The sequence below is a fragment of the Meleagris gallopavo genome, chromosome 7 (genome assembly GCF_905368555.1).
Source record: "Meleagris gallopavo chromosome 7, MGAL_WU_HG_1.1, whole genome shotgun sequence".
Classification (NCBI taxonomy): domain Eukaryota; kingdom Metazoa; phylum Chordata; class Aves; order Galliformes; family Phasianidae; genus Meleagris; species Meleagris gallopavo.
This window is the reverse complement of record NC_139410.1, coordinates 21,494,029-21,513,048: the sequence shown is the minus strand read 5'-3', so window position 1 is coordinate 21,513,048 and position 19,020 is coordinate 21,494,029. Positions and strand designations below refer to the sequence as shown.

General features: G+C 62.4%; 2 protein-coding genes across 11 annotated transcripts; one reads left to right on the top strand and one right to left on the bottom strand.

The window, feature by feature from the left end:
- Positions 1-1,273: 1,273 nt before the first annotated feature.
- TMEM198 (transmembrane protein 198) lies at positions 1,274-5,924 on the top strand. Of its 7 annotated transcripts, none has more exons than XM_085228616.1 (5): positions 1,274-1,429; positions 3,230-3,480; positions 3,583-4,158; positions 4,279-4,487; positions 4,640-5,924. In XM_085228616.1, exons 2-5 carry the CDS (start codon positions 3,249-3,251, stop codon positions 4,784-4,786), a joined length of 1,164 nt encoding a protein of 387 aa, XP_085084742.1. In that variant the 5' UTR covers positions 1,274-1,429; positions 3,230-3,248; the 3' UTR covers positions 4,787-5,924. The 7 variants fall into 7 exon arrangements, with proteins under 7 accessions (XP_085084742.1, XP_085084743.1, XP_085084744.1 ...); XM_085228617.1 differs by lacking the exon at positions 1,274-1,429 and adding an exon at positions 1,719-1,849; XM_085228618.1 differs by lacking the exon at positions 1,274-1,429 and adding an exon at positions 1,737-2,169.
- On the bottom strand, positions 3,582-18,766 carry OBSL1 (obscurin like cytoskeletal adaptor 1). Of its 4 annotated transcripts, XM_010713654.4 has the most exons (28): positions 18,232-18,765; positions 16,387-17,418; positions 15,854-16,123; positions 15,517-15,777; positions 15,088-15,393; positions 14,895-14,990; positions 14,718-14,795; positions 14,356-14,631; positions 14,004-14,276; positions 12,657-12,929; positions 12,197-12,472; positions 11,845-12,117; positions 11,291-11,566; positions 10,925-11,200; positions 10,504-10,779; positions 10,145-10,426; positions 9,335-9,610; positions 8,983-9,258; positions 8,644-8,910; positions 8,301-8,570; positions 7,966-8,232; positions 7,550-7,816; positions 7,198-7,310; positions 6,919-7,072; positions 6,675-6,836; positions 6,478-6,582; positions 6,140-6,406; positions 3,582-6,008 (listed from the first exon to the last, which is right to left on the bottom strand). In XM_010713654.4, the coding sequence occupies exons 2-28, from the start codon at positions 17,375-17,377 to the stop codon at positions 6,001-6,003; spliced, it is 6,915 nt and encodes a 2,304-aa protein (XP_010711956.2). In that variant the 5' UTR covers positions 17,378-17,418; positions 18,232-18,765; the 3' UTR covers positions 3,582-6,000. The 4 variants fall into 4 exon arrangements, with proteins under 4 accessions (XP_010711956.2, XP_010711955.2, XP_010711957.2 ...); XM_010713653.4 differs by having other exon boundaries at positions 14,718-14,990; positions 18,232-18,764; XM_010713655.4 differs by lacking the exon at positions 10,504-10,779 and having other exon boundaries at positions 14,718-14,990; positions 18,232-18,766.
- Positions 18,767-19,020: the final 254 nt, after the last annotated feature.

Here is a 19,020-nt window from a genome sequence, read left to right as displayed (position 1 = left end):
GTCCAGCTCAGGCCCTGCTATGTGAAGGAGCAGCTGGCAGCGTCACGCAGAATGTGGGACAGTTGTCCAAATGCAGCCCATTCAGAGGCTTTCTTCTGAATAGGCGAGGAAGTGGAATAGGCAGAGGCGGTCACATAGAGAGCAGTTTTATAGAGGTGCCAGAAGGGGAAACATGCAAAAGAAAGAAATGAGCTGAGATTTTCCATGGAAAATGGCCAGAAAGCAAATGGAATCATAAACAGCCAAAGTTGCCTTTGTTTTCTGTATGCACAGAAACACGACAGAAATAGATACATTTGATTTCCTTCCCAAATGCAAATATTTAATGTTGATCACCTAACACGAACCCAAATAATTCTACACTTGCGATAGAAAGAGACACTCGGCTCTGAAAGTGCTCTCATTGGCCTGGGCTCGAATTCAAACACAGAAAGGGACCGGAAACAGCACCAATCCTTCAGAGCCACAACACAGAGCTCTGAAAGCCGAACCAAGACAAAGCGGTGGCAGAGCAAGGCCCTGCAGCAGCCTCCCCCCTTTGCAGCCCATCGAGACAGCAGCCAAGCCCGGTCCCGAGCATGGTCCCGAGGAGCTCTGAGGCAAAGCAGTCCCCCGGTTGTGGCACTGCTGCCCGGGCAGCCCTGGCAGCTGCAGCTCTGGGCTTTGTCTCAGGCTGGCGTGGGGCTGTTGGGGGCTGCCAGGGGAACGGTGCCTCTGCCAAGAGCCTGCTGCCTGCCAGGAGGGGCCGTGCCTGGGGGCTTTGAGAGCTGCAGCTGGGAGATGGAAGCCAGGGGAATTCTGCCTCTGCAGAGCTGCTGGTCGTTCCATTTACCCAGCCTCCTACCTGGGTAAGCAGCAGCAGGTTCCCCAGACACAAGGACCTTTCCTTTTTGCTAATTTCCCCTTGTGCATGATTCAAAGCAAGGCCCGGAACACAGTGCATACCACAGAACAGAGCCTGGTGCATGGCCTGATGCACACCTTCATGCATGCCCCAGGGCTCTCCGTAGCATACCTTGGTGCATAGCCCAACACATGCTGCAATTCACAACCCCAGTGCACAGCCCAATATACTTCGGAAATCTGAATGCACACTCTGGCACATGTCCCTATACAGTCCGCAATGCGAGGCCTATTGAACAGCCAAGCACATGCCCCAAAACTCAGCCCCTCTGCACGTCCTGACCGTGCCCGAACGCACAGCCCGAACGCACAGCCCCAGCGCCGCCCCAGCGCCGCTCCATCACTGAAGCCCCGCCCCCTCCCCGGGGCCCCGCCCCCTTCCGGCGAGGCCCCGCCCCGGCGGCGCGGTGACGTCAGGCGGAGCTGTCCGCTCAGCACCGCGCCGCCACCATGCGCGGGGGCCGGGTCCGGGGCCGCGAGCGCCGGGCGCCGCGGGGCCGCCGCCGCTGCGTGGCCGGGAGCGCAGGTGCGGGGCGGGTGCTGCACGGGGGGGACCGGGGCGAAGCTGCGCGGAACGCACGGAGCGCCGGCGGCGGGCGGGGCCTGGGAGTACCGCCGGCGGCGGGAGGGCGGGCGGGGCCGCGGGCGCGGCCGGGGTTCAGGCGAGCGAGGGCCCCGCTCCCGCTGCGGGCCGGGGGGAACCCCGCCGCCCCCGCCTCGAACAAAGAGCGAGGCGGAGCGGCCCGGCAGCCCTTGCGGCCGTCGCGTAGCAACGCCGCGCCGAGCCCGCCCCGCCGGGGGCCGGGGAGCGGGACGGGGCGGGAGGTGGGGGGAGGGAGCCGGGGGAGCCGGGCCGGTGGGTGCGGGGCGCGGGCGGCGCCGGGCAGGGTGACCCCTGCCACCGCTAATAGGATCGGCGCGTGAGCTGCTTTGTGCGGAGCGTGGGGTAATCCGGGGCGGGACGCGGCGGCGGGGCCGCGGGGACGCCCGATTGCGGGGGTACTGCGGCGGGGTTCGGCTGTAGGAGCGGTACCGGAGTCCCGCGACCGGGCCCGGCGGCGCGGCGGCGGCGGGTGGCGGAGCGCCAATGAGCGGCGCGGCGCTCCCCTAGCAACAGGGCCGCGCCAATGGGCGCCCGCGGCCGCCCGCAGCGCTGCCCGCGCCCCGCAGCCCTTCGCCGGTCCGGCGTGGGCTGGGGGCCGCGTCGCTCCGTGCCTTCCCCGCGCCGTGCCCGCCCGCACCCCGCGCGGCATCGCCTCCCGGCGGGTAAAGTCCAATCCCGCTTAGCCTCCTCCCGAGGGCATAGGGGTTTAGGCAGGCACCCGCCCCCGGGGATTAGGGGCTGCGTTTAGCCCTCCCCGCAGCCGGCGGCGGGCGGTTTGCAGCCGGCGGGGCGGTGGGGAGCGCTGGGGTGGTTCACCGGGATGCATTTGTGCCAGGGATGGGGCATGCTGCGCTGGCATAATTACAGACCGGTAACGCTTGGGGGGTGGTTGCTTTGAGGCTGCTGTAACGTGGCACTCAGAAGGATAATCGGTGACATTATACAGGTCCCAAACAAACTGAGCCTGGAAGCGTGTCCCAGGAACAAAGAGGTGTGGGACCAGGCCACAGGTGGGAGCGGGCAGACAGAGGGCTTAATTGGGCTTAAGCCGGAGCTGGATCCGTCTTTGCAAGGGATTATGACCCCTCCGTCTGTGCAGGCACCGCAGGAGCAGGGCACCCCCCAGCCCCGTCCTGACCCCTGGGTCAGTGTGAGCAGGGCACAGGGTAGGGGGCAGCAGCTCCCATCAGCCTCATGGGTCGGTGTGGGGCCGGGTCGGGCACACGGACCTGCTTTCCATAAGGACACTGCAAGCTGGAACGGAGATGAAAAATAGCCAGAAATATGATTAGAGGATTGGCGAAAATGCCTTAGAGTACAAGCGTTAAGAGCTCAATCTGTTTAGCCTATAAAAATAGAAGATTGAGGGGTGACTTAATTACTGAGCATAATTACTTCCCAGGCAGAAAATGCCAGGTAGTGGCAGGCTCTCCCATCCAGCAGGGAAAGGCAGCAACAGGAGGGTCAGCAGCAGGAGGTGGACGCTGTCCCCCTGCACCTTTTGTCCCTAGCCCAGCCGTGATGGAGCCATTTTCCCACGGATGGGTGCTGGGATTTGGGGCAATTGTCTGAGCTTGGCACAGAGCCTGGCTGGTGTCTGGGCCAGGAGCATCCCAGGGATGGGATGCGGGGCTGCAGCCTTCTTTACAGTGGGATGGAGGATCGAGTGGGCCCCATTGGAGGGGCTCACTGCATTCCCTCTCTTCCCCCCTCTCTCTGCAGCCGGAGCTGGTACCAGGGCATGGATTTGCCCACGAGCGATGGGACAGGAGCAAAGCTTTTGATGCCTCTCCCAGGACTCCCCAGAGCCATGACTGCAACTGTGCAGACGCTGCGCTTCAAGCTGCTGCCGCACGACACAGGCCAGGAGTGGACGCACAGCTGCCAGCAGGAGATAGAGCGCCGCTACCAGGTGGTGCCCTCTGTGGTGTGTGCCATGTGCTGCCTCTTTGGGATCATCTACTGCTTCTTTGGTGAGCCAGGCTGGGGCATAGTAGCTGGAGAGTGAGCAGGGAGGGGGAAATAGGGGCTCCTGGTGGCCGTGCCCGCCGCTGACTGTGGTGGTCTCTCCGCAGGTTACCGCTGCTTCAAGGCTGTCATGTTCCTGACGGGACTGATGTTCGGCTCCATCATCATCTTCATGCTGTGCTACAAGGAGCGGGTGCTGGACACGCAGCTGAGCGTGGAGGCATCAGTGGGCATCGGGCTGGGCATTGGAGTGCTGTGCGGGCTGGTCACCATGCTGGTGCGCAGCGTCGGCCTCTTCATGGTAGGGCTGCTGCTGGGGCTGTTGCTGGCGGTGGCCACGCTGGTGGTGATGGAGCAGTTCTACCACCCGCCCACGGTGTGGATCCCCATCGCGTTGCTGCTGGGTGTGGGGATGCTCTTTGCCGTGCTCACCCTGCAGTGGCAGCGTTTCTTCACCACCCTCTCCACCGCCGTCTTCGGCAGCGCCATTATGACCGTCACCGTCGATTACTTCATCGAGCTCTTCCTGCTGGTGCAGTACATCTACGAGCGCATCAAGGTGGCCCCTGCTCGCCCTGTGTGCTGGTACAGCTGGGTCATCCTGGGCGTCTGGCCGCTGCTCACTGTGCTGGGTGTCCTGGTCCAGTGGAAGGTCACGGCCGAGGGCTACTCTCACACTGAAGGTGAGCGGAGGTTGGGGGAAAAAGGGAGAGGGTGAGGTTGGACACGATATTGGGGTGCCACCAGCGGGTGGTTGGGGTGCGACAATGTTTTGAGGTGCTGACCACCCCGCTGCCCCACAGTGATCATCAGCCGGCAGCAGCGCCGTGTGCAGCTGATGCGCATCAAGCAGCGGGAGGACCGCAAAGAGAAGAAGAAGAAGCGGAGGCCCCACCACCCACCGCCCCACCAGCACAAGGCCCACCCGCCTGAGCCTGCCTACCGCCGCAAGCCCAACCCCGTGCGCCGCTTCGATGGGGATGTGCTCTCCCCAGTGAGTCCCGCACCCAGGGTAGAGATCTCCCCAGGCCTTGGCCGGCTCTTCCTTCTGCAGGGACGGGATGGGATGGGTTGGGATAGGATGGGATGGGACAGGATGGGATAGGATGGGACAGAGCGGGCCAGGAGCAGAGCCCGCTCACCATCTGCCCTTTTCTTATGCAGAGCTACATCCAGAGTTTCCGAGAGCGGCAGACGGGGCCATCTCTCAACAGCCTCATCGCCAGCTCCCATGCCGTGGTGGACCTGGACTATGACTGCAGCTCCACCGTGCCCCTCACCACAGGCTCCGGCCCTGCCATGCGGGTATAAGCCAACCCAGTGACCTCGAGTGACACCAGCACCCCAGCCTGCTCCCACAGACCTCTTTGGACACATGGGGCTGTTCCTTCAGCCTCAGGGCTGTGGAGGCTACGGATGGAGAACCTTCCTAGGGCAGCATGGGACTCATCTCGGTGAGCCCAGGATGCCCGCGGGACTCAGCCATGCTGGGGACACCCCCAGGCAGAAACTCAGCCCATGGATTGGGGCTACGAGCACCCGTGGACTCACAGAATGTGGTGTGAGCAGCTCTGCTGCACGTTTCCCCATGGCCTGGGCACACTCCTTCTGTACCCTGACACCCTCCTTTCCATGTTCAAGCCCTCCCAGAGCAGCTCCCCGTGCCTGCTCCTTCCCCATCACACCCCACAGTGACTCCCCAAGTGCCTGTCCCCATGTCCCTTTTTCAGAGAGCAGCTCCCCAAGCCCCTGCTCCCACCGTGACTACCCTGAGCATGTGTGCCCCATCCCGCCCCAGGCAGCACTCCCAAAACTCTGCCTTTAGGGGTTCCTGCCCTACACACCTTCCTTGCCCCCAGAGCAGCTTGCCTGCGTCCCTATTTTCCTGGGCTGAAGTGGGGCAGACTTGGGCAGAGGCTGCCAGGGCATGGGGCTGCTGCTGTGGGGTTACAGCACTGGGGCTCTGCCCCACCCGGGCACTGTGCGCACTCCCCTGAATGTTTTGATGGGAGCAAGGACACAGTCTTCAGGCAGAGACTGGGCTGCTCCAGGGACCCCCTGGCATCACAGGCCATCGCTGTTTTGCTGGCGACTGGATTTTATAGCAGCTGGGGGGCCCTGCGGGCAGCACCTCTGCAGGGCAGGGCAGGAGCCCCTGCTCAGAGCATCGCTGCGGACAGAGGCTCCCACCTTGTATATACTTCTCTTGCTGTGATTTGTATTAATTTATTACGGAGTGAGCCAGGACCTCCCCGCAGGCGGGATGTGGGGGGACCAGAGTGGGGTGCCCCTGGTGCTGTCCTGTCCCCGGCTGCCACCCCAGGAACTGCATGTTTCTGCCACACCGTCTCTGCAGCGCTGCGCAGCCGCCGTCCCCCTTTTCAGCCTCTTTTGTAAATGTGCCAAACGCTGCTGAGGCCACGGCCACACAGTAAAGAGCCTTTCAGAACTGCTGTGCCAAGGTGTGGGCTGTGCCGGGGGGCTGGGGGACATGAGGTCCGTGCACTCTGTGTGCACCCCAGCTTCTAACTCCCTGCAGGGACAAAGTGTGTTGGGGAGCAGGGGGAGCACAGGCCCCCACCCAGGGATCAGATCCCCAAAGCAGGAGTGGATGGGACAGATGGGCACGGGTGCCAGTGCCACTGCATCCCTCTACATGCTCACCTTCCACCAGGAGCCGCGCAGTGGAGCGGTCGTCGAAGGCATCGCAGGTGTACGAGTCCTCGTCCTCAGGTCCCACACAGTGGATGATGAGTGTGCGGTAGCAGTCCAGGTTGCAGATCTCATACTTATCTCCGGCAAAGATCTCGGTGTCCCCGCGCAGCCAGCGCACACGGCCCCGGGCGTGTGACACCATGCACTCCAGCGTTGCCTTGTGCCGCGCCAGCACCGTCTTGTCCCGCAGCGGCTTCACAATGCGGATGGGCAGCACTGGGGCACAAGGGGGGGACATCAGTATCTGCCCCCCATGGCCTCATGGTGCCACCCTGCACGCCTGCTACCTTCCACCTTCAGGCTGGCCTCTGATCTGGCTTTCCTGGCCGCAAAACGGATGGCACCCTCATCCTCAGGGCGCACGGTGCAGAGCAGCAGGAAATGCCGTGTGCCTGGAGAGGGGGGTGGAGATGGTTGGGCACATTGAATCCCCATCCCCAAAATGGGGTATGGGGCATGCTGCCCAGTGTGGGAGGCACAGCACCTTCTTGCCGTATCTTCACCGTGCTGGACACCTTGATTTTCTCCCCATCATGGAACCACTCGCCCAGAACGTCACCATGGGACACCTCACACGTGAACACGGCATTGTCACCTTCCTGCACACAGGCATCTTGTAGCTCCTGCACTATGTGGACCTGGTGCTCTGCAGGACAGGGACACAGTGCTGGGGCCAGCTGGGTGCCAGTCCCTTCTGTGGCATGAAGCTGGGCAGCCAGCAACCATACCATGGACACGCAGTGTGGCGGAGGCCCGGCAGTCACCTGCCTCACAGGTGTAGATGCCGGCATCGGACAGCGCACAGCGGTTGAGCTGCAGGAGGCGGCGCCGACCCACAGAATACATGCGGCAGTGGGGGCCCGGCTGCAGCTCCATCCCGTCCTGTGTAGGCAGTGTGGTCAAGGTCAGCTGGGTTGGTGCCCCCTGCTCTGCGCACAGCCTTGCAGAGAAGGTGGCACCTGGGGGATGAGGCCGTCAGCCTGGATGGGGAGGACATGAGCTCTCACCTTGAGCCACTTCACCTCAGCACTGGGACGGGACAGCTCGCATTCGAAGGTGGCAGCCCCTGCCTCCGGAACCTCCAGGTCCTGCAGGAGCTTCACCATGCTGATGGGAGGCTCTGAGGGGAGACAGTGTGGTGGGAAGGGTCAGTGAGGGAAATGCACTGGCACTGGGGCACAGGGACAGAGAGCAGTGCCTGGGGTATCTCAGCAGTGAGTAGGGGTGACCTTTCCCTGGGCACTTCTACAGGCAAGCTCCCCACTGCTAAGCACCCATCTCCACAATGGGAAGGTTGTGTGCCCTGCTCAGCCTTGGCATCACACCCCCAGTGCTGTACCCCATTACCCAGTGCCGTACCCCGCACGAGCAGGCGGGCGCTGCAGCGCAGAGTGTCAGCAGTGAAGGTGATGGTGCCTGAGTCCTCCAGTGCCAGCCCCTCCAGTGTCAGGCTGTGAGTACAGCCTGTGGCGCTGACCCGGCACCTGGCACTGGGCTTCACCCGCACACCACCACGTGTCCAGACCCCTGGCACACCGGCGTGGGACAGCTCCAGCAGAAAGGTGGCTGTTTGCTTCTCAAAGGTCTCCACGTCAGCCAGCGGCCTCCGGATTGACACTTTCTGGGCTGCGAGGGATAGGGACAGTGCTGACGAGTGGTGCCCTAGCTCAGAGCCCCTTATTCCCAGTCCTTGCTGGAGCAATCCCCAAATACAGTCCTTGTTCCTGGGCACCCCGTAGCATCCTGTCAGTAGGATGATCCTGCAGGGTACTCACGCTCCACACTGAGCTTGCCCTGTGTGCGGTCGTGCAGGCTCTCGCAGCGGTAGGTGCCACGGTCAGAGGGGCTGACACTGCAGATGGTGAGGGTGCGCCGGCATCCCGACTCACACATCAGGTACTTGTCGCTGGGCTGCAGCAGCACGCCTTGCTTCAGCCACTGCACTTCAGCTGCCTCATGGCTCACCTCCACCTCCAGGCACACGTCCTGCTGCTCCTCTGCCACCACGTCCCGCAGCTTCTGCACAAACAGCACCTGTGCCTCTGCACGGATGAGGGGATCATTGCGCAGCCCTTTAGATGCCCCACTGCCCTGTCTCTATCGTACTCACCCTGCACACTGAGCCGGGCCGTGCTCAGCAGCCCCTCGGCATTGGCTGTCACTGTGGCCGTGTCACCTGGCTGGCAGCCCCGTATGGTGAGGCTATGGCACAGCCCACTTCTGGCCACCTGCAGCCGCTCGCTGGGCACGACTGGCCGCCCATCCAGCTGCCATGTCACCGCCACGTCCTCAGGGGACACCATGCACTTGAAGGTGGCATCGTCCCCCTCCAGCACTGTCAGGCTCTGCAGCTCCACAATGATCTCCACCACTCTGCGCACTGAGTGCGGCCATCAGGGCACATGCCCATAGCACAGGGTTTTGGGGTACCCAGCCCATGGGATAATGCTTACCCTGCACTGTCAGCATGGCCAGCGTGCGGTCATCGTTGGACTCACAGCAGTACTCCCCAGCATCCTCAGGCCCGACACAGCTCAGCACCAGCGAGCGCTCCCGGCCTTGCACCCGGACCTTGCGGCGCGCATCAGGCTCCAGCACCCGCCCATCCTTCAGCCACACTACATCGCCACGGGCCTTGCACAACTCGCACCACAACACCACTGTTTCACCCTGCCGTGCCCGCACATCCGAGAGCCCACGCAGGAACTTCACCTGCAACTCTGCACAGACAGCCATCAGCGTGCACATACCCCCAGCACCATGCTGTACATCCCCCTGCCACCAGTGCTCACCCCGCACACTGATGTCAAACTGCATCTGGTCATCAGGGGACAGGCAGGTGTAGACTCCAGCATCCTCCTTGGCCACATTGCTGAGGACCAGGCTGTGCACACGGCCATCACACCGCAACTGGCAGCGCTCGCTGGGCACCATGAGGTGCCGGGGGCAGAGCCAGGTGATGTCAGCTCGCTCCTTGGACACGACAGCTGAGAGCACGGCACTACCACCCTCCAGCACCAGCAGCTTCTCCCGCTCCTTCTGCTTGTTCACAAACAGCACCGGTGCCTCTGCACCAAGAGCAGAGCTCAGCCCGGGGTTGGGGACATGGGTCCTGCTCTGCAGGGGACATCTCCATAGGCTCACCTTTCACATGCAGCGTGAAGTATACTTCATCGTCTCCAGCATCGCAAAGAAAGGTGCCGGCATCCCCCAGTTCCACTTGCTTGATGGTGAGGCTGCGTGCTGGACCCTCGCTGCACACCAGCAGCCGCCCACCTGAGAGCAGCATCTGCCCATCCTTCTGCCACTGTGCGGCCGCTGTCTCTGGGGACAGCTGGGCCACCAGTGTCACACTGTCTCCCTCCTGCACCTCCAGCGGGCTCTGTGCTTCCTCCTTGTTCACAATGCGCACAGCCTGGGCTGGGAGACATGGGCAGGGGTGGCACTGCTGATGGCAGGGATGGTTGCAGTGCCCACTGGTATGATTTAGGGACTTGAGTTGCCGTGGGGCTAATGGTGATCATGGTGGCACTAACTGGGGGTCTCTGTGGGACAGGCTGACTGAGGCTGGCAGCTAAGGTCCCTCTGGGTAAGGGATCCCAGCAGGGATGCTGGCAGAGCCCACTTCTGCATCCTTCCCAGCTGCTGAATTAAGGCCATTGATTTTTGCCCCTCACCAGCCCCAGGCCTTTCTGGGAGCTGGGATACGCGCACAGCCTGCTGATACAGGCCGTGCTGATAAAGGCCTTGCTAAGCTCAGCTCTTGGCAGCCAAAGCAGGAGGAGAGGCGCCTGGGAGCCTGCCAAGGATAAATTTAACCAGCCCCCGCTTGGGGGAGGTGGAAGGCGTGGATCTGATGGCCCTGACCTGCCCCTTCCAGGCTGACAGTTCTTTGGGGACAGGGCTCTCACCCTCACCTAGTGCTGCCACCCTGCTTCTGCCACCTCCGCTCACCTGCCACCTCCACGCTCGTCACCATGCGGTCGCTGGCAGCATCACAGACGTAGTACCCTGAGTCGCCCGGCTGTGCCCCGCGCACAGTGAGCTCCCGTAGTGCCTCATGGGCCACAATGCACACCCGCTCCCCTGGCTGCAGCTCCTGGCCATCCCGCAGCCAGCGCACGGCAGCATTGGGCTGGGACAGCTCACAGGCCAGCACCAGGTCCTGCCCAGCCACCAGGCAGCGATGCTCTGTGGTGCCCATGTTCCCCACGATTCTCACTGGTGGCTCTGGGGCTGGAGAGAGACACACCGTGACACTAGGTGCTTGCCTGCCCATTCAGCCCATCTCCACTTCATATGCTCCCTGTTACCTTCCACAGTGACACAGAAGATGACACTGTCGTCTTGGGTGTCACAGAGATACTCCCCCGCATCCCCATCTGTGGCACCCAGGATGACAAGTGCGCGGCGCTGCCCATCCTCCTCCAGCCGCACGTGCCCCGTGTCCTGCAGCTTCTCCCCATCCTTGTACCACTTCACCTCCCCATGGGCGTGTGACAGCTGCACCTCCAGCACCAGATCCTCCATGGCCCGGCAGCGTCGGCAGGTTGGCAGTGCATCCCTCTCCAGGATCCTGACTGGAGGGTCTGTGGCACCGCTCGCCAACAGAGCCACCGTTAGCATTGGCCAGGAGCCCCCACGTGAGAGCAGACCCAGAGTGGGATCCTAAGGGGAGCGAGCTGCTGCTACCCTGCCCTATCTATGCACCCAGTGCCCCAGGTTCTCTCTCACCTGACACCTGGACAGTGAACGTCACCGCATCATCAGCCGCATTGCAGAAGTATTTTCCAGCATGCTCAGCTTGGGCAGCAGGGATGAGCAAGCGACGGTGGGCACCATCCTCCTCCAGCACCCAGCTGCCCCCTGCCTCCAGCTGGACACCCTCCCTGGCCCAGCACACGGGTGCATCAGCACGGGACAACTCACAGGACAGCATCACTGTCTCCCCTGGGGACACCTTCACAACAGGTGGAGGTCTCTGTGGCTGCAGGATCTTCACTGGGGGCTCTACAAGGACAGCATGGCACTGGTGCAACACGACACAGGAGATGAGAGGGGAGGGGGCACCCAGGGTGGTACCTGGGCTTCCTTGCTAACCTGTCACCTTGACATCGAATGAGACAGCTTCATCCTTGCTCTCACAGATGTACTCCCCTGTGTCCTCAGCACTGCTCCTGGGGATGAGCAGGCTGCGCCAGGCACCATCCGCCAGCAGCCGCAGCTTGTCGGTCTCATCCACCTCCAGCCCATCCTTGAACCAGCGCACGGTAGCATCGGGCACGGACAGCTCACAGCACAGCTCCACGTGCCCTGGCGCCAGCACTGGCAGCTCCAGCGAGCGCTGCGCAGGGTGCAGAATCCTGACTCGTGGCTCTGCCAGGGCACAAAGGAAGGAGGTAAGGATGCACATATCCCTGCTTACCTCCACTGCAACCCTAACTGCAGGGCTGTGCAGGTGCCGGGGCACTGCCTCTTGCCCCAGCACAGTGATGCAACAGCTGGAAGGCAGGAGCGGAGGGAAAATGTCCCGTGCAAGCAGAGGTGCACATATGCTTATTGTGCACAAGTGTCACAGCCAAGAGGCCCTTCCAGAAGCCCATAGATCAGCAACAGCACACTTCCCCACGTGCTGTCCCAGCTGTGTCACCCACCTGCCACCATAACGTGATAGGAGGCAGCAGTATCTCCGGTGTCACAGATGAACTCTCCTGTATCCTGTGGGCAGGCGCAGGGCAGCACCAGGCAGCACCGCGGCCCCTCACGCTCCAGCACCAGGCTCTCGCCCTCCTCCACCTCTTCCCCATCCTTGTACCAGCGCACCGAGGCCTCGGCATGGGACAGCTGGCACCACAGCTCCACACGCTGCCCGGCCACATAGGTGTGTGGGGTCTCCTCGTTGGAGCTGACAATCCTTACTGGTGCCTCTGCACGGGACAAAAGGCTCAGTGTTGTGACATGGAGTGGGTGAGCCTCATGCAGAGATGGGCAACACTGGCAGCTCACCGCTCACGGTCACCACAAAGCTCACGGTGTCATCCCCAGCATCGCATGTGTATGTCCCTGAGTCTGATGGCACAGCCGTGGGGATGTGCAGCCTCCGCCAGCATCCCTCTGACTGGATCCCCAGGGTCTCGCTGGGCACCACAGCCTCACCATCCTTCAGCCAGTGCACAGGGGCATCCGCTGGGCTCACCTCGCACTCCAGATGCAGTGGAAGCCCCACCAGCAGCTCCTGGAGCTGCTGAGCATCAGGCACTGGGGCGATGCAGGCCTGCGGGGCTGGGAGAACCAAGAGAACAGGGTACAGCTCACTGCCAGACTCACACACAGAGGCGCTGCAGAGGCATGGCTCTGTCCCAGAAAGGATGGAGCAGACCACCCAGCTGAGAAGCTGCATCCTGTGATGAGGCAGCTGGGCATGCAGTCAGGGCAAAGGGGAGAAGGGGAAGAAATGGGCACCCACCTGCCACCCTGATGCTGTAGAAGACAGAATCACCACCCACGTCGCAGACAAACTCCCCTGTATCCTGCGGGCGGGCGCAGGGCAGCACCAGGCAGCACCGTGACCCCTCACGCTCCAGCACCAGGCTCTCGCCCTCCTCCACCTCCTCCCCATCCTTGTACCAGCGCACTGGGGCCTTTGCACTGGACAGCTGGCACCACAGCTCCACACGCTGCCCGGCCACATAGGTATGTGGGGCCGCCTCGTTGGAGCCCAGGATCCTCACCGGTGGCTCTGCACAGGGATTTGGGGCTCAGCATGTTGCATGGAGGAGTACTGACGATGAGCATGCAAAGCCCTGCATTGCACAATGGCTTCACTTGCTCCTTCTTTTCAGGCTGCAAGCCACTACCTTTCCAACATTCTGCATGGCACAGGTACTGGGGCTGCCCTGCTGGCTCATGCTGTGCTGCCTGGCAAGGGACACCATAGTGTCCCCATTTCTGCTGCCAGCACTGTGCCATGGGTGCTCAGGCTGATTCAGTGACCTGCCCTTGTCCCTGCCCTGTGCCGGGTATCCATGCTGTGACCACGCTGAGATGTTTTGGTTGCCTCCAGTGCTTGGTGCCAGCACATAGCAGTGCATTGTGGCATGCAGCCAGCCTGCAGGGCCTGACCTGCCCCACGCCGAGCCTGCATCCGCCCTGCTCCCAGATCAAACACTGTGACCACAGGGGCTGCTAGAAGCAATCACATCGCTCCAGATGCTGAACCTGAAACCCACTACCTCCTGTTGGGGTCTGCCATTTCCCCATGCCCTGGAAGCCCCTCAGAGCAGCAAGCGGCTTTAATCCATTGGAAAGTGGGCAGTGAGCCTGCAGTATGGTCAGCCAGAGTGAGATGGGCTGGAAGCTCCAGCACGTCCATCCCTGCCCTTAACTTCTGTGCTGAGCACCATCAGCTGTCAGGTTGAGGCTGTATGCCTGCAGCCCTGCTACCTTTCACTAAGTCAGCCCCCATGGCCTTCTTGTTTGTGGGGCTGTGGATTTGGGGCTGGCAGCAGGAAGCCTTTCACTCCTTTTCAGGTCTCATTATCTTTTCCCACCTGAGCCACCAACAGCCAGGGCAGCTGCTGTGTGGTGCTGCTGCCAACAGCTGGTCACTGGTAGCCAGGCAACTGCTAATTTTTAGGGCAGCAATTACCACTGTCCATCAGTGTGGCGTCCAACTGCGAACTGCCCTGTGCCAGGTGCTGGCTGCCCCACCTCTATTTTTAGGCACTGGAGTCATGCTTACCAGGCAGCAAATACCATTTTTGCAGGGATTCACAGTGCCCAGTGCCATGCACCCCTCTCACCATGCACTCACCTGCCACCGTGATAGTGTAGAAGACAGAGTCACCACCCACGTCGCAGACAAATTCCCCTGTGTCCTGCGGGCGGGCGCAGGGCAGCACCAGGCAGCACCGCGACCCCTCACGCTCCAGCACCAGGCTCTCGCCCTCCTCCACCTCTTCCCCATCCTTGTACCAGCGCACCGAGGCCTCGGCACGGGACAGTTGGCACCACAGCTCCACACGCTGCCCGGCCACATAGGTGTGTGGGGTCTCCTCGTTGGAGCTGACAATCCTTACTGGTGCCTCTGCACGGGACAAAAGGCTCAGTATTGTGACATGGAGTGGGTGAGCCTCATGCAAGGACGGGCAACTCCAGCAGCTCACCGCTCACGGTCACCACAAAGCTCACGGTGTCATCCCCAGCATCGCATGTGTATGTCCCTGAGTCTGATGGCACAGCCGTGGGGATGTGCAGCCTCCGCCAGCATCCCTCTGACTGGATCCCCAGGGTCTCGCTGGGCACCACAGCCTCACCATCCTTCAGCCAGTGCACAGGGGTATCCGCTGGGCTCACCTCGCACTCCAGCAGCAGCGGCAGCCCCGCCAGCAGCTCCCGGAGTCGCCGTGCTTCAGGCACTGGAGCGATGTGGGCCTGTGGGGCTGGGAACCCACGTAGAGGGGTAAGAAATGTGGGAGGTGCTTCCCACCTGCTGCTCTTTGACTTGTGGGATGCTGGGTGAGCTCACCTTGCACATGCAGCGTGGCCGAGTCCCGCACACCGCTGGCCACAAAGGTGACATATGCACCATTCTCTCTCAGGCTTGCTGAGCGGATGAGCAGCGAGTGTTCCGTCCCACAGTGCTGCATACTGAAGCATCCACTCTCCTCACTTTGCAGCCTTTTGCCATTCAGGAACCACTCACCCTGCACCGTGGCTGACAGCTCCACAGAGAAGCGCGCATCCTCACCATCCCGCACCCATGCATCCTGCAGGCCCCTCTCCAGTCGCACAGCTGGCACTGCAGCACAGCATGAGCTCAGCTCCACAGCGTGTGAGCACCTGGCACCACACAGCTCCCATGCTCCCACCCGCATGGAGATCCTGTGTCCCCTCACCGAGATGCACACAGCCAGGAAATTCCACAGGGTCACTGCGGCCGTGCTTGTTGACGGCACAGACTCGGAAGCAGTAGTCAGCCTCGCGGGGCACACTGTTGCCCAGCACCTGCACGCGGCCAGGGAGCTCAGTGCTCAGGCACTGCACCCAGCTGCCACCCGCTGCCTCACGCCGCTCCAGAATGTAGGTACTGGGCGAGCGATGGTGCACATCGGGTGCAGGGCACCACGTCAGCAGGGCTGCGTTGCTCTGCTCCGTGCTCAGCTGGGCTGCCATCGGTGCACTGGGAGGGTCATGCTTCACACCTGGAACACATGGTGCAGTGGGGATTGGAAGGTGCCATCCCATCTCTCTGCCATTTCAGACCTTGGTGAATGGGGAGAATGGAGGGTGCGGGGAGGCCCCATGCAATCCAGCCCAGTGCTTACACTTGACACGGAGCTGGGAGGATGTCAGTGACTCCCCGACAGAGAAGCAGATGATGCCCGCATCCTCACGGGTGACGTGCACCAGCACCAGGAGGTGTGTCCTGCCAAAGCTCTTCAGCACGGTGCGTGGTGACTCGTGCAACTGCAGCCCATTGCGGCTCCAGCAGATCCCCTCCATGGCCTCCCGTGTCTCCACACAGAAAGCCGCATTCTCTCCTTCCATCACATCCAGTTTCCGTGGCAGCCTCTTCACAATCAGCCCTAGGAGAGGAGACATGTGAGGGCAGGGGGACACTGGAGCTGCATTATGGGAAGGCAGAGCTGGGCCCACCCCCACCTCGGACGGAGACCTCAGCAACACTGCGGCCCCGGTCTTTCATTTGGCAGAGGTAGACGCCGTCGTCGTCGGTGCGGGCATCGCGGATGGTCAGACGCCTCACCACACCGCACTCCTCCATCACGTACTTGTGACTGGGCTGCAGCTCCCGGTCCTCCAGGAACCAGGAGGTGGGGATGCTCCCCAGTGGCACCTGGCACTCCAGGACTGCATCCTCCCGCTCTGCCACCTCCACGTCCTCCAGTGGCACCTGGAACCGCAGCCGGTGCTCTGTTGCCAGGAGAGATGGGAGCTGAGGGTGCTCAGCATCCTCCTGCTCGGCACCCTCCCAGCCCCCTGAACACCACCTCTGGGAGCACCCATGTATCCCCGCATTCCTCCCATGTCGGCAGCACAGCCGTGAGGAAAGGATATGGCAGCCCCCAACAGCTATTTTGGGATGTGGCAGCTGGGCGGGAGGCATTCGGTATGGGGCCTCAGGGAGTACAGCCCCCGTGCAGGGTATCCAGCATGGCCCCAGGGTGCACACCTACCCTTCACCTGCAGCTGCACGGCACTCAGTGTCTGCCCGGCTGTGTTGGAGGCGGTGCAAACATACAGCCCCTGGTCCCGGGGCCGGCAGTACAGCACCTTCAGGATGAAGTAGCCCTCGCGGTCCTCGTAGACCAGATGCCGGCGGCCGGGGGCCACGACCTTGCCATCCTTTTGCCAAATGATCTCTGGCTTGGGCTTGCCGGTGACATAGCAGCGGAACTTGGCATGCTTCCCCGCGCTGACAGCGAACACCTTGGCTCTTGGTGTGCCGTTGGGTGCTGGTGCCCAGGTGTCGGTGCTCACGTGCCGCGGTCCCCGTGGTTGGGTGCTGTCAGAAGGGGAGCACCAGGGCTCCACCAGGAGCACAGCTGCAGCCAGAGCCTCCTTGGAGCCGCTGCGTGCCCGGCACACATAGACCCCTGCGTCCGGGGGTCGGACTCCAAACAGCTTGAGGTAGTGCCAGTCCTCAGGCTGCCGGCCCACTGCAAAGTGGCTGCTCTCGAAAAGGTCACACAGCCTGCAGCCATCCTTCTCCCACTCCAGCAGCGGGCAGGGTTGCCCCAACACTCGGCATGAGAAGGTCACATCTTCCCCACGGCACACCCGCACCGATGAGGGTCCCACCAGGAAGGTGGGAGCTCGGCCACCAGCATGGCCTTCCTCCTCCTCCTCCTCCTCCTGCTGATGCTCCCCAGCCTCCACTCGCAGCGTGGCGGCAGCATAAGTCTCACCAATGCAGTTCTTGGCCTTGCAAACATAGAGGCCGCTATCCTGCGGGGTGACGCAGGACACTCGTAGGCTGTACACATCCCCCTTGGCCTCCACACTGAAGCGGCCTGAAGGCTGGATCGGGGCTGTGTCCTTCTCCCAGAGGACGCTGGGCCGGGGGTCACCTGCGATCTGGCACCTCAGCATGGCGTCGGTGCCGCTTTGTGCCGTGAAGGCGCGTGGGTAGGCCAGGAACCGGGGAGCTGCCCCGTGGCTCTCCATCACCCTGGGATTGGGGCAGGAGGAGAGCCAGGAGCTTCAGCCTAAGGACAGAGTGGAATCAGGCTGTGGTGCAAGACATCCCACCCAGAGCAACACTTCATTATGCCTCAGCTGGGAGGTGGGACCTTCCCACGGGGCACGGGGCTCGCTGTGTCCCTGCAGTGCTGGGGATGGGGTTGGCTGAGGAAGAATGGGTCCCAGCATGGCCCTTCCCCACCCGCTGGGGCATTCCTGCAGTATCGGGTGGTGGCAGAGCCGCATTCCTTCTGCATCTGGGCTGGCTCAGTGCACAGGTGCTGATTAGAGGCTGTCATGGGGCTGGAGGCATCCAGACGCATCCGGGTGCTTCCTGCCCGGCTCAGCGGGGTGCATGGGAAGAGGGGTCCTGTCTGAGCGTGGTCCCAACTCCAGCCCCTGCATGTCCAAGGCCAGGACTGGACATCACCGCAGGGTGCAGAGGGACAAATGAAGAACAAGTCCTGCTTTCGGAGAGTACCACCTCCATGCCCAGTGCTGCAGGTACCCATGCCTATGCACCATGCCCATGCACCATGGGCAGCAGTAGTGCTCCGTGCTTGGAGCCTTTCTTGGGCAAGCGTAAACCTCAGCCCCTGCCCGTGCTGCGGCCAGGGCAGCACAGAGGCTTCTCTGCCCCCCTCGGGGACAAAGAGAAACCCAGATATTCCCTGGTTGGGCTGAAGGGGAACGTGGGACAGAACTCATCCCTGGGGGCCAGGGCCAGATTCCCCCCTCCAAGCCACACCAGCACACACAGCCCCACAGCTCAGCCCCCCCTTGGCCTCCCCCTCCTCCGATCACCCTGCCCAGCACCATCTCCTGCCTCAGGCACCCACCTCACACCAACACCTCTGTCCTGCAGCTCCTGGTGCCAGCACCCCACTCTGCTGCTCGCCCAGCTCTGCTCCCCAACGTCAGCATGCAGGGACTGACCGTTAGGAATGCCTGCAGCTGCCGTCCCCAAAAATACCCTCCGATGACACGCCAGGATGATAAGACTGAGCCTGCTCCATGCAGTGCCTCGACGGGGCAGGGCTGCCCTATGTATAGCACCAGCAGGCAGGCAGCACAGCAGCAGTGGGGTGCAGCAGACCTGCATGGTGTGGGGTGAGATGGGTGTGGGTTCAGCCCATGGCAATGCGCTGTGCACAGCACGCAACATAGAGATGGGATATGCTGCAGCCAGCCAGCCCAAGTGACACTGTGAGACCCTTCTCCCGTAACTGCCACAGTGTCCCAACCTCTATCTGATGCTGTCCCCAGCCATGGCCTATCCCCAAGCAGAGGCTCCCTATTCCCACCTTTCCTAGTGTTCCCAGTAGCCCAGTTGCTGTGGCAATGCCACTGCTTGCATTCTTGGGGCGTCCCATTCCTACCCACTGTGAGGGCACCCAGCCTGCCACCCCCATGTGCCTCCCGCATGTTGCTCTGCCCAAAGTGCACCCTCAGCCTCCCGCTGGCCCCCAGACTCCAGCATGGAGGCACCCAGCCACAGGCCCCCACACCCCTTCCATCCCTGCCTGCCCCCAGCCCCACACACTCACCACTCCAGCAGCATGCACCCCACCCACCCCCTGCCTGGGCGCCGTCCCCCCCCAGACCACACTGTCCTTGCAGTCCTCACA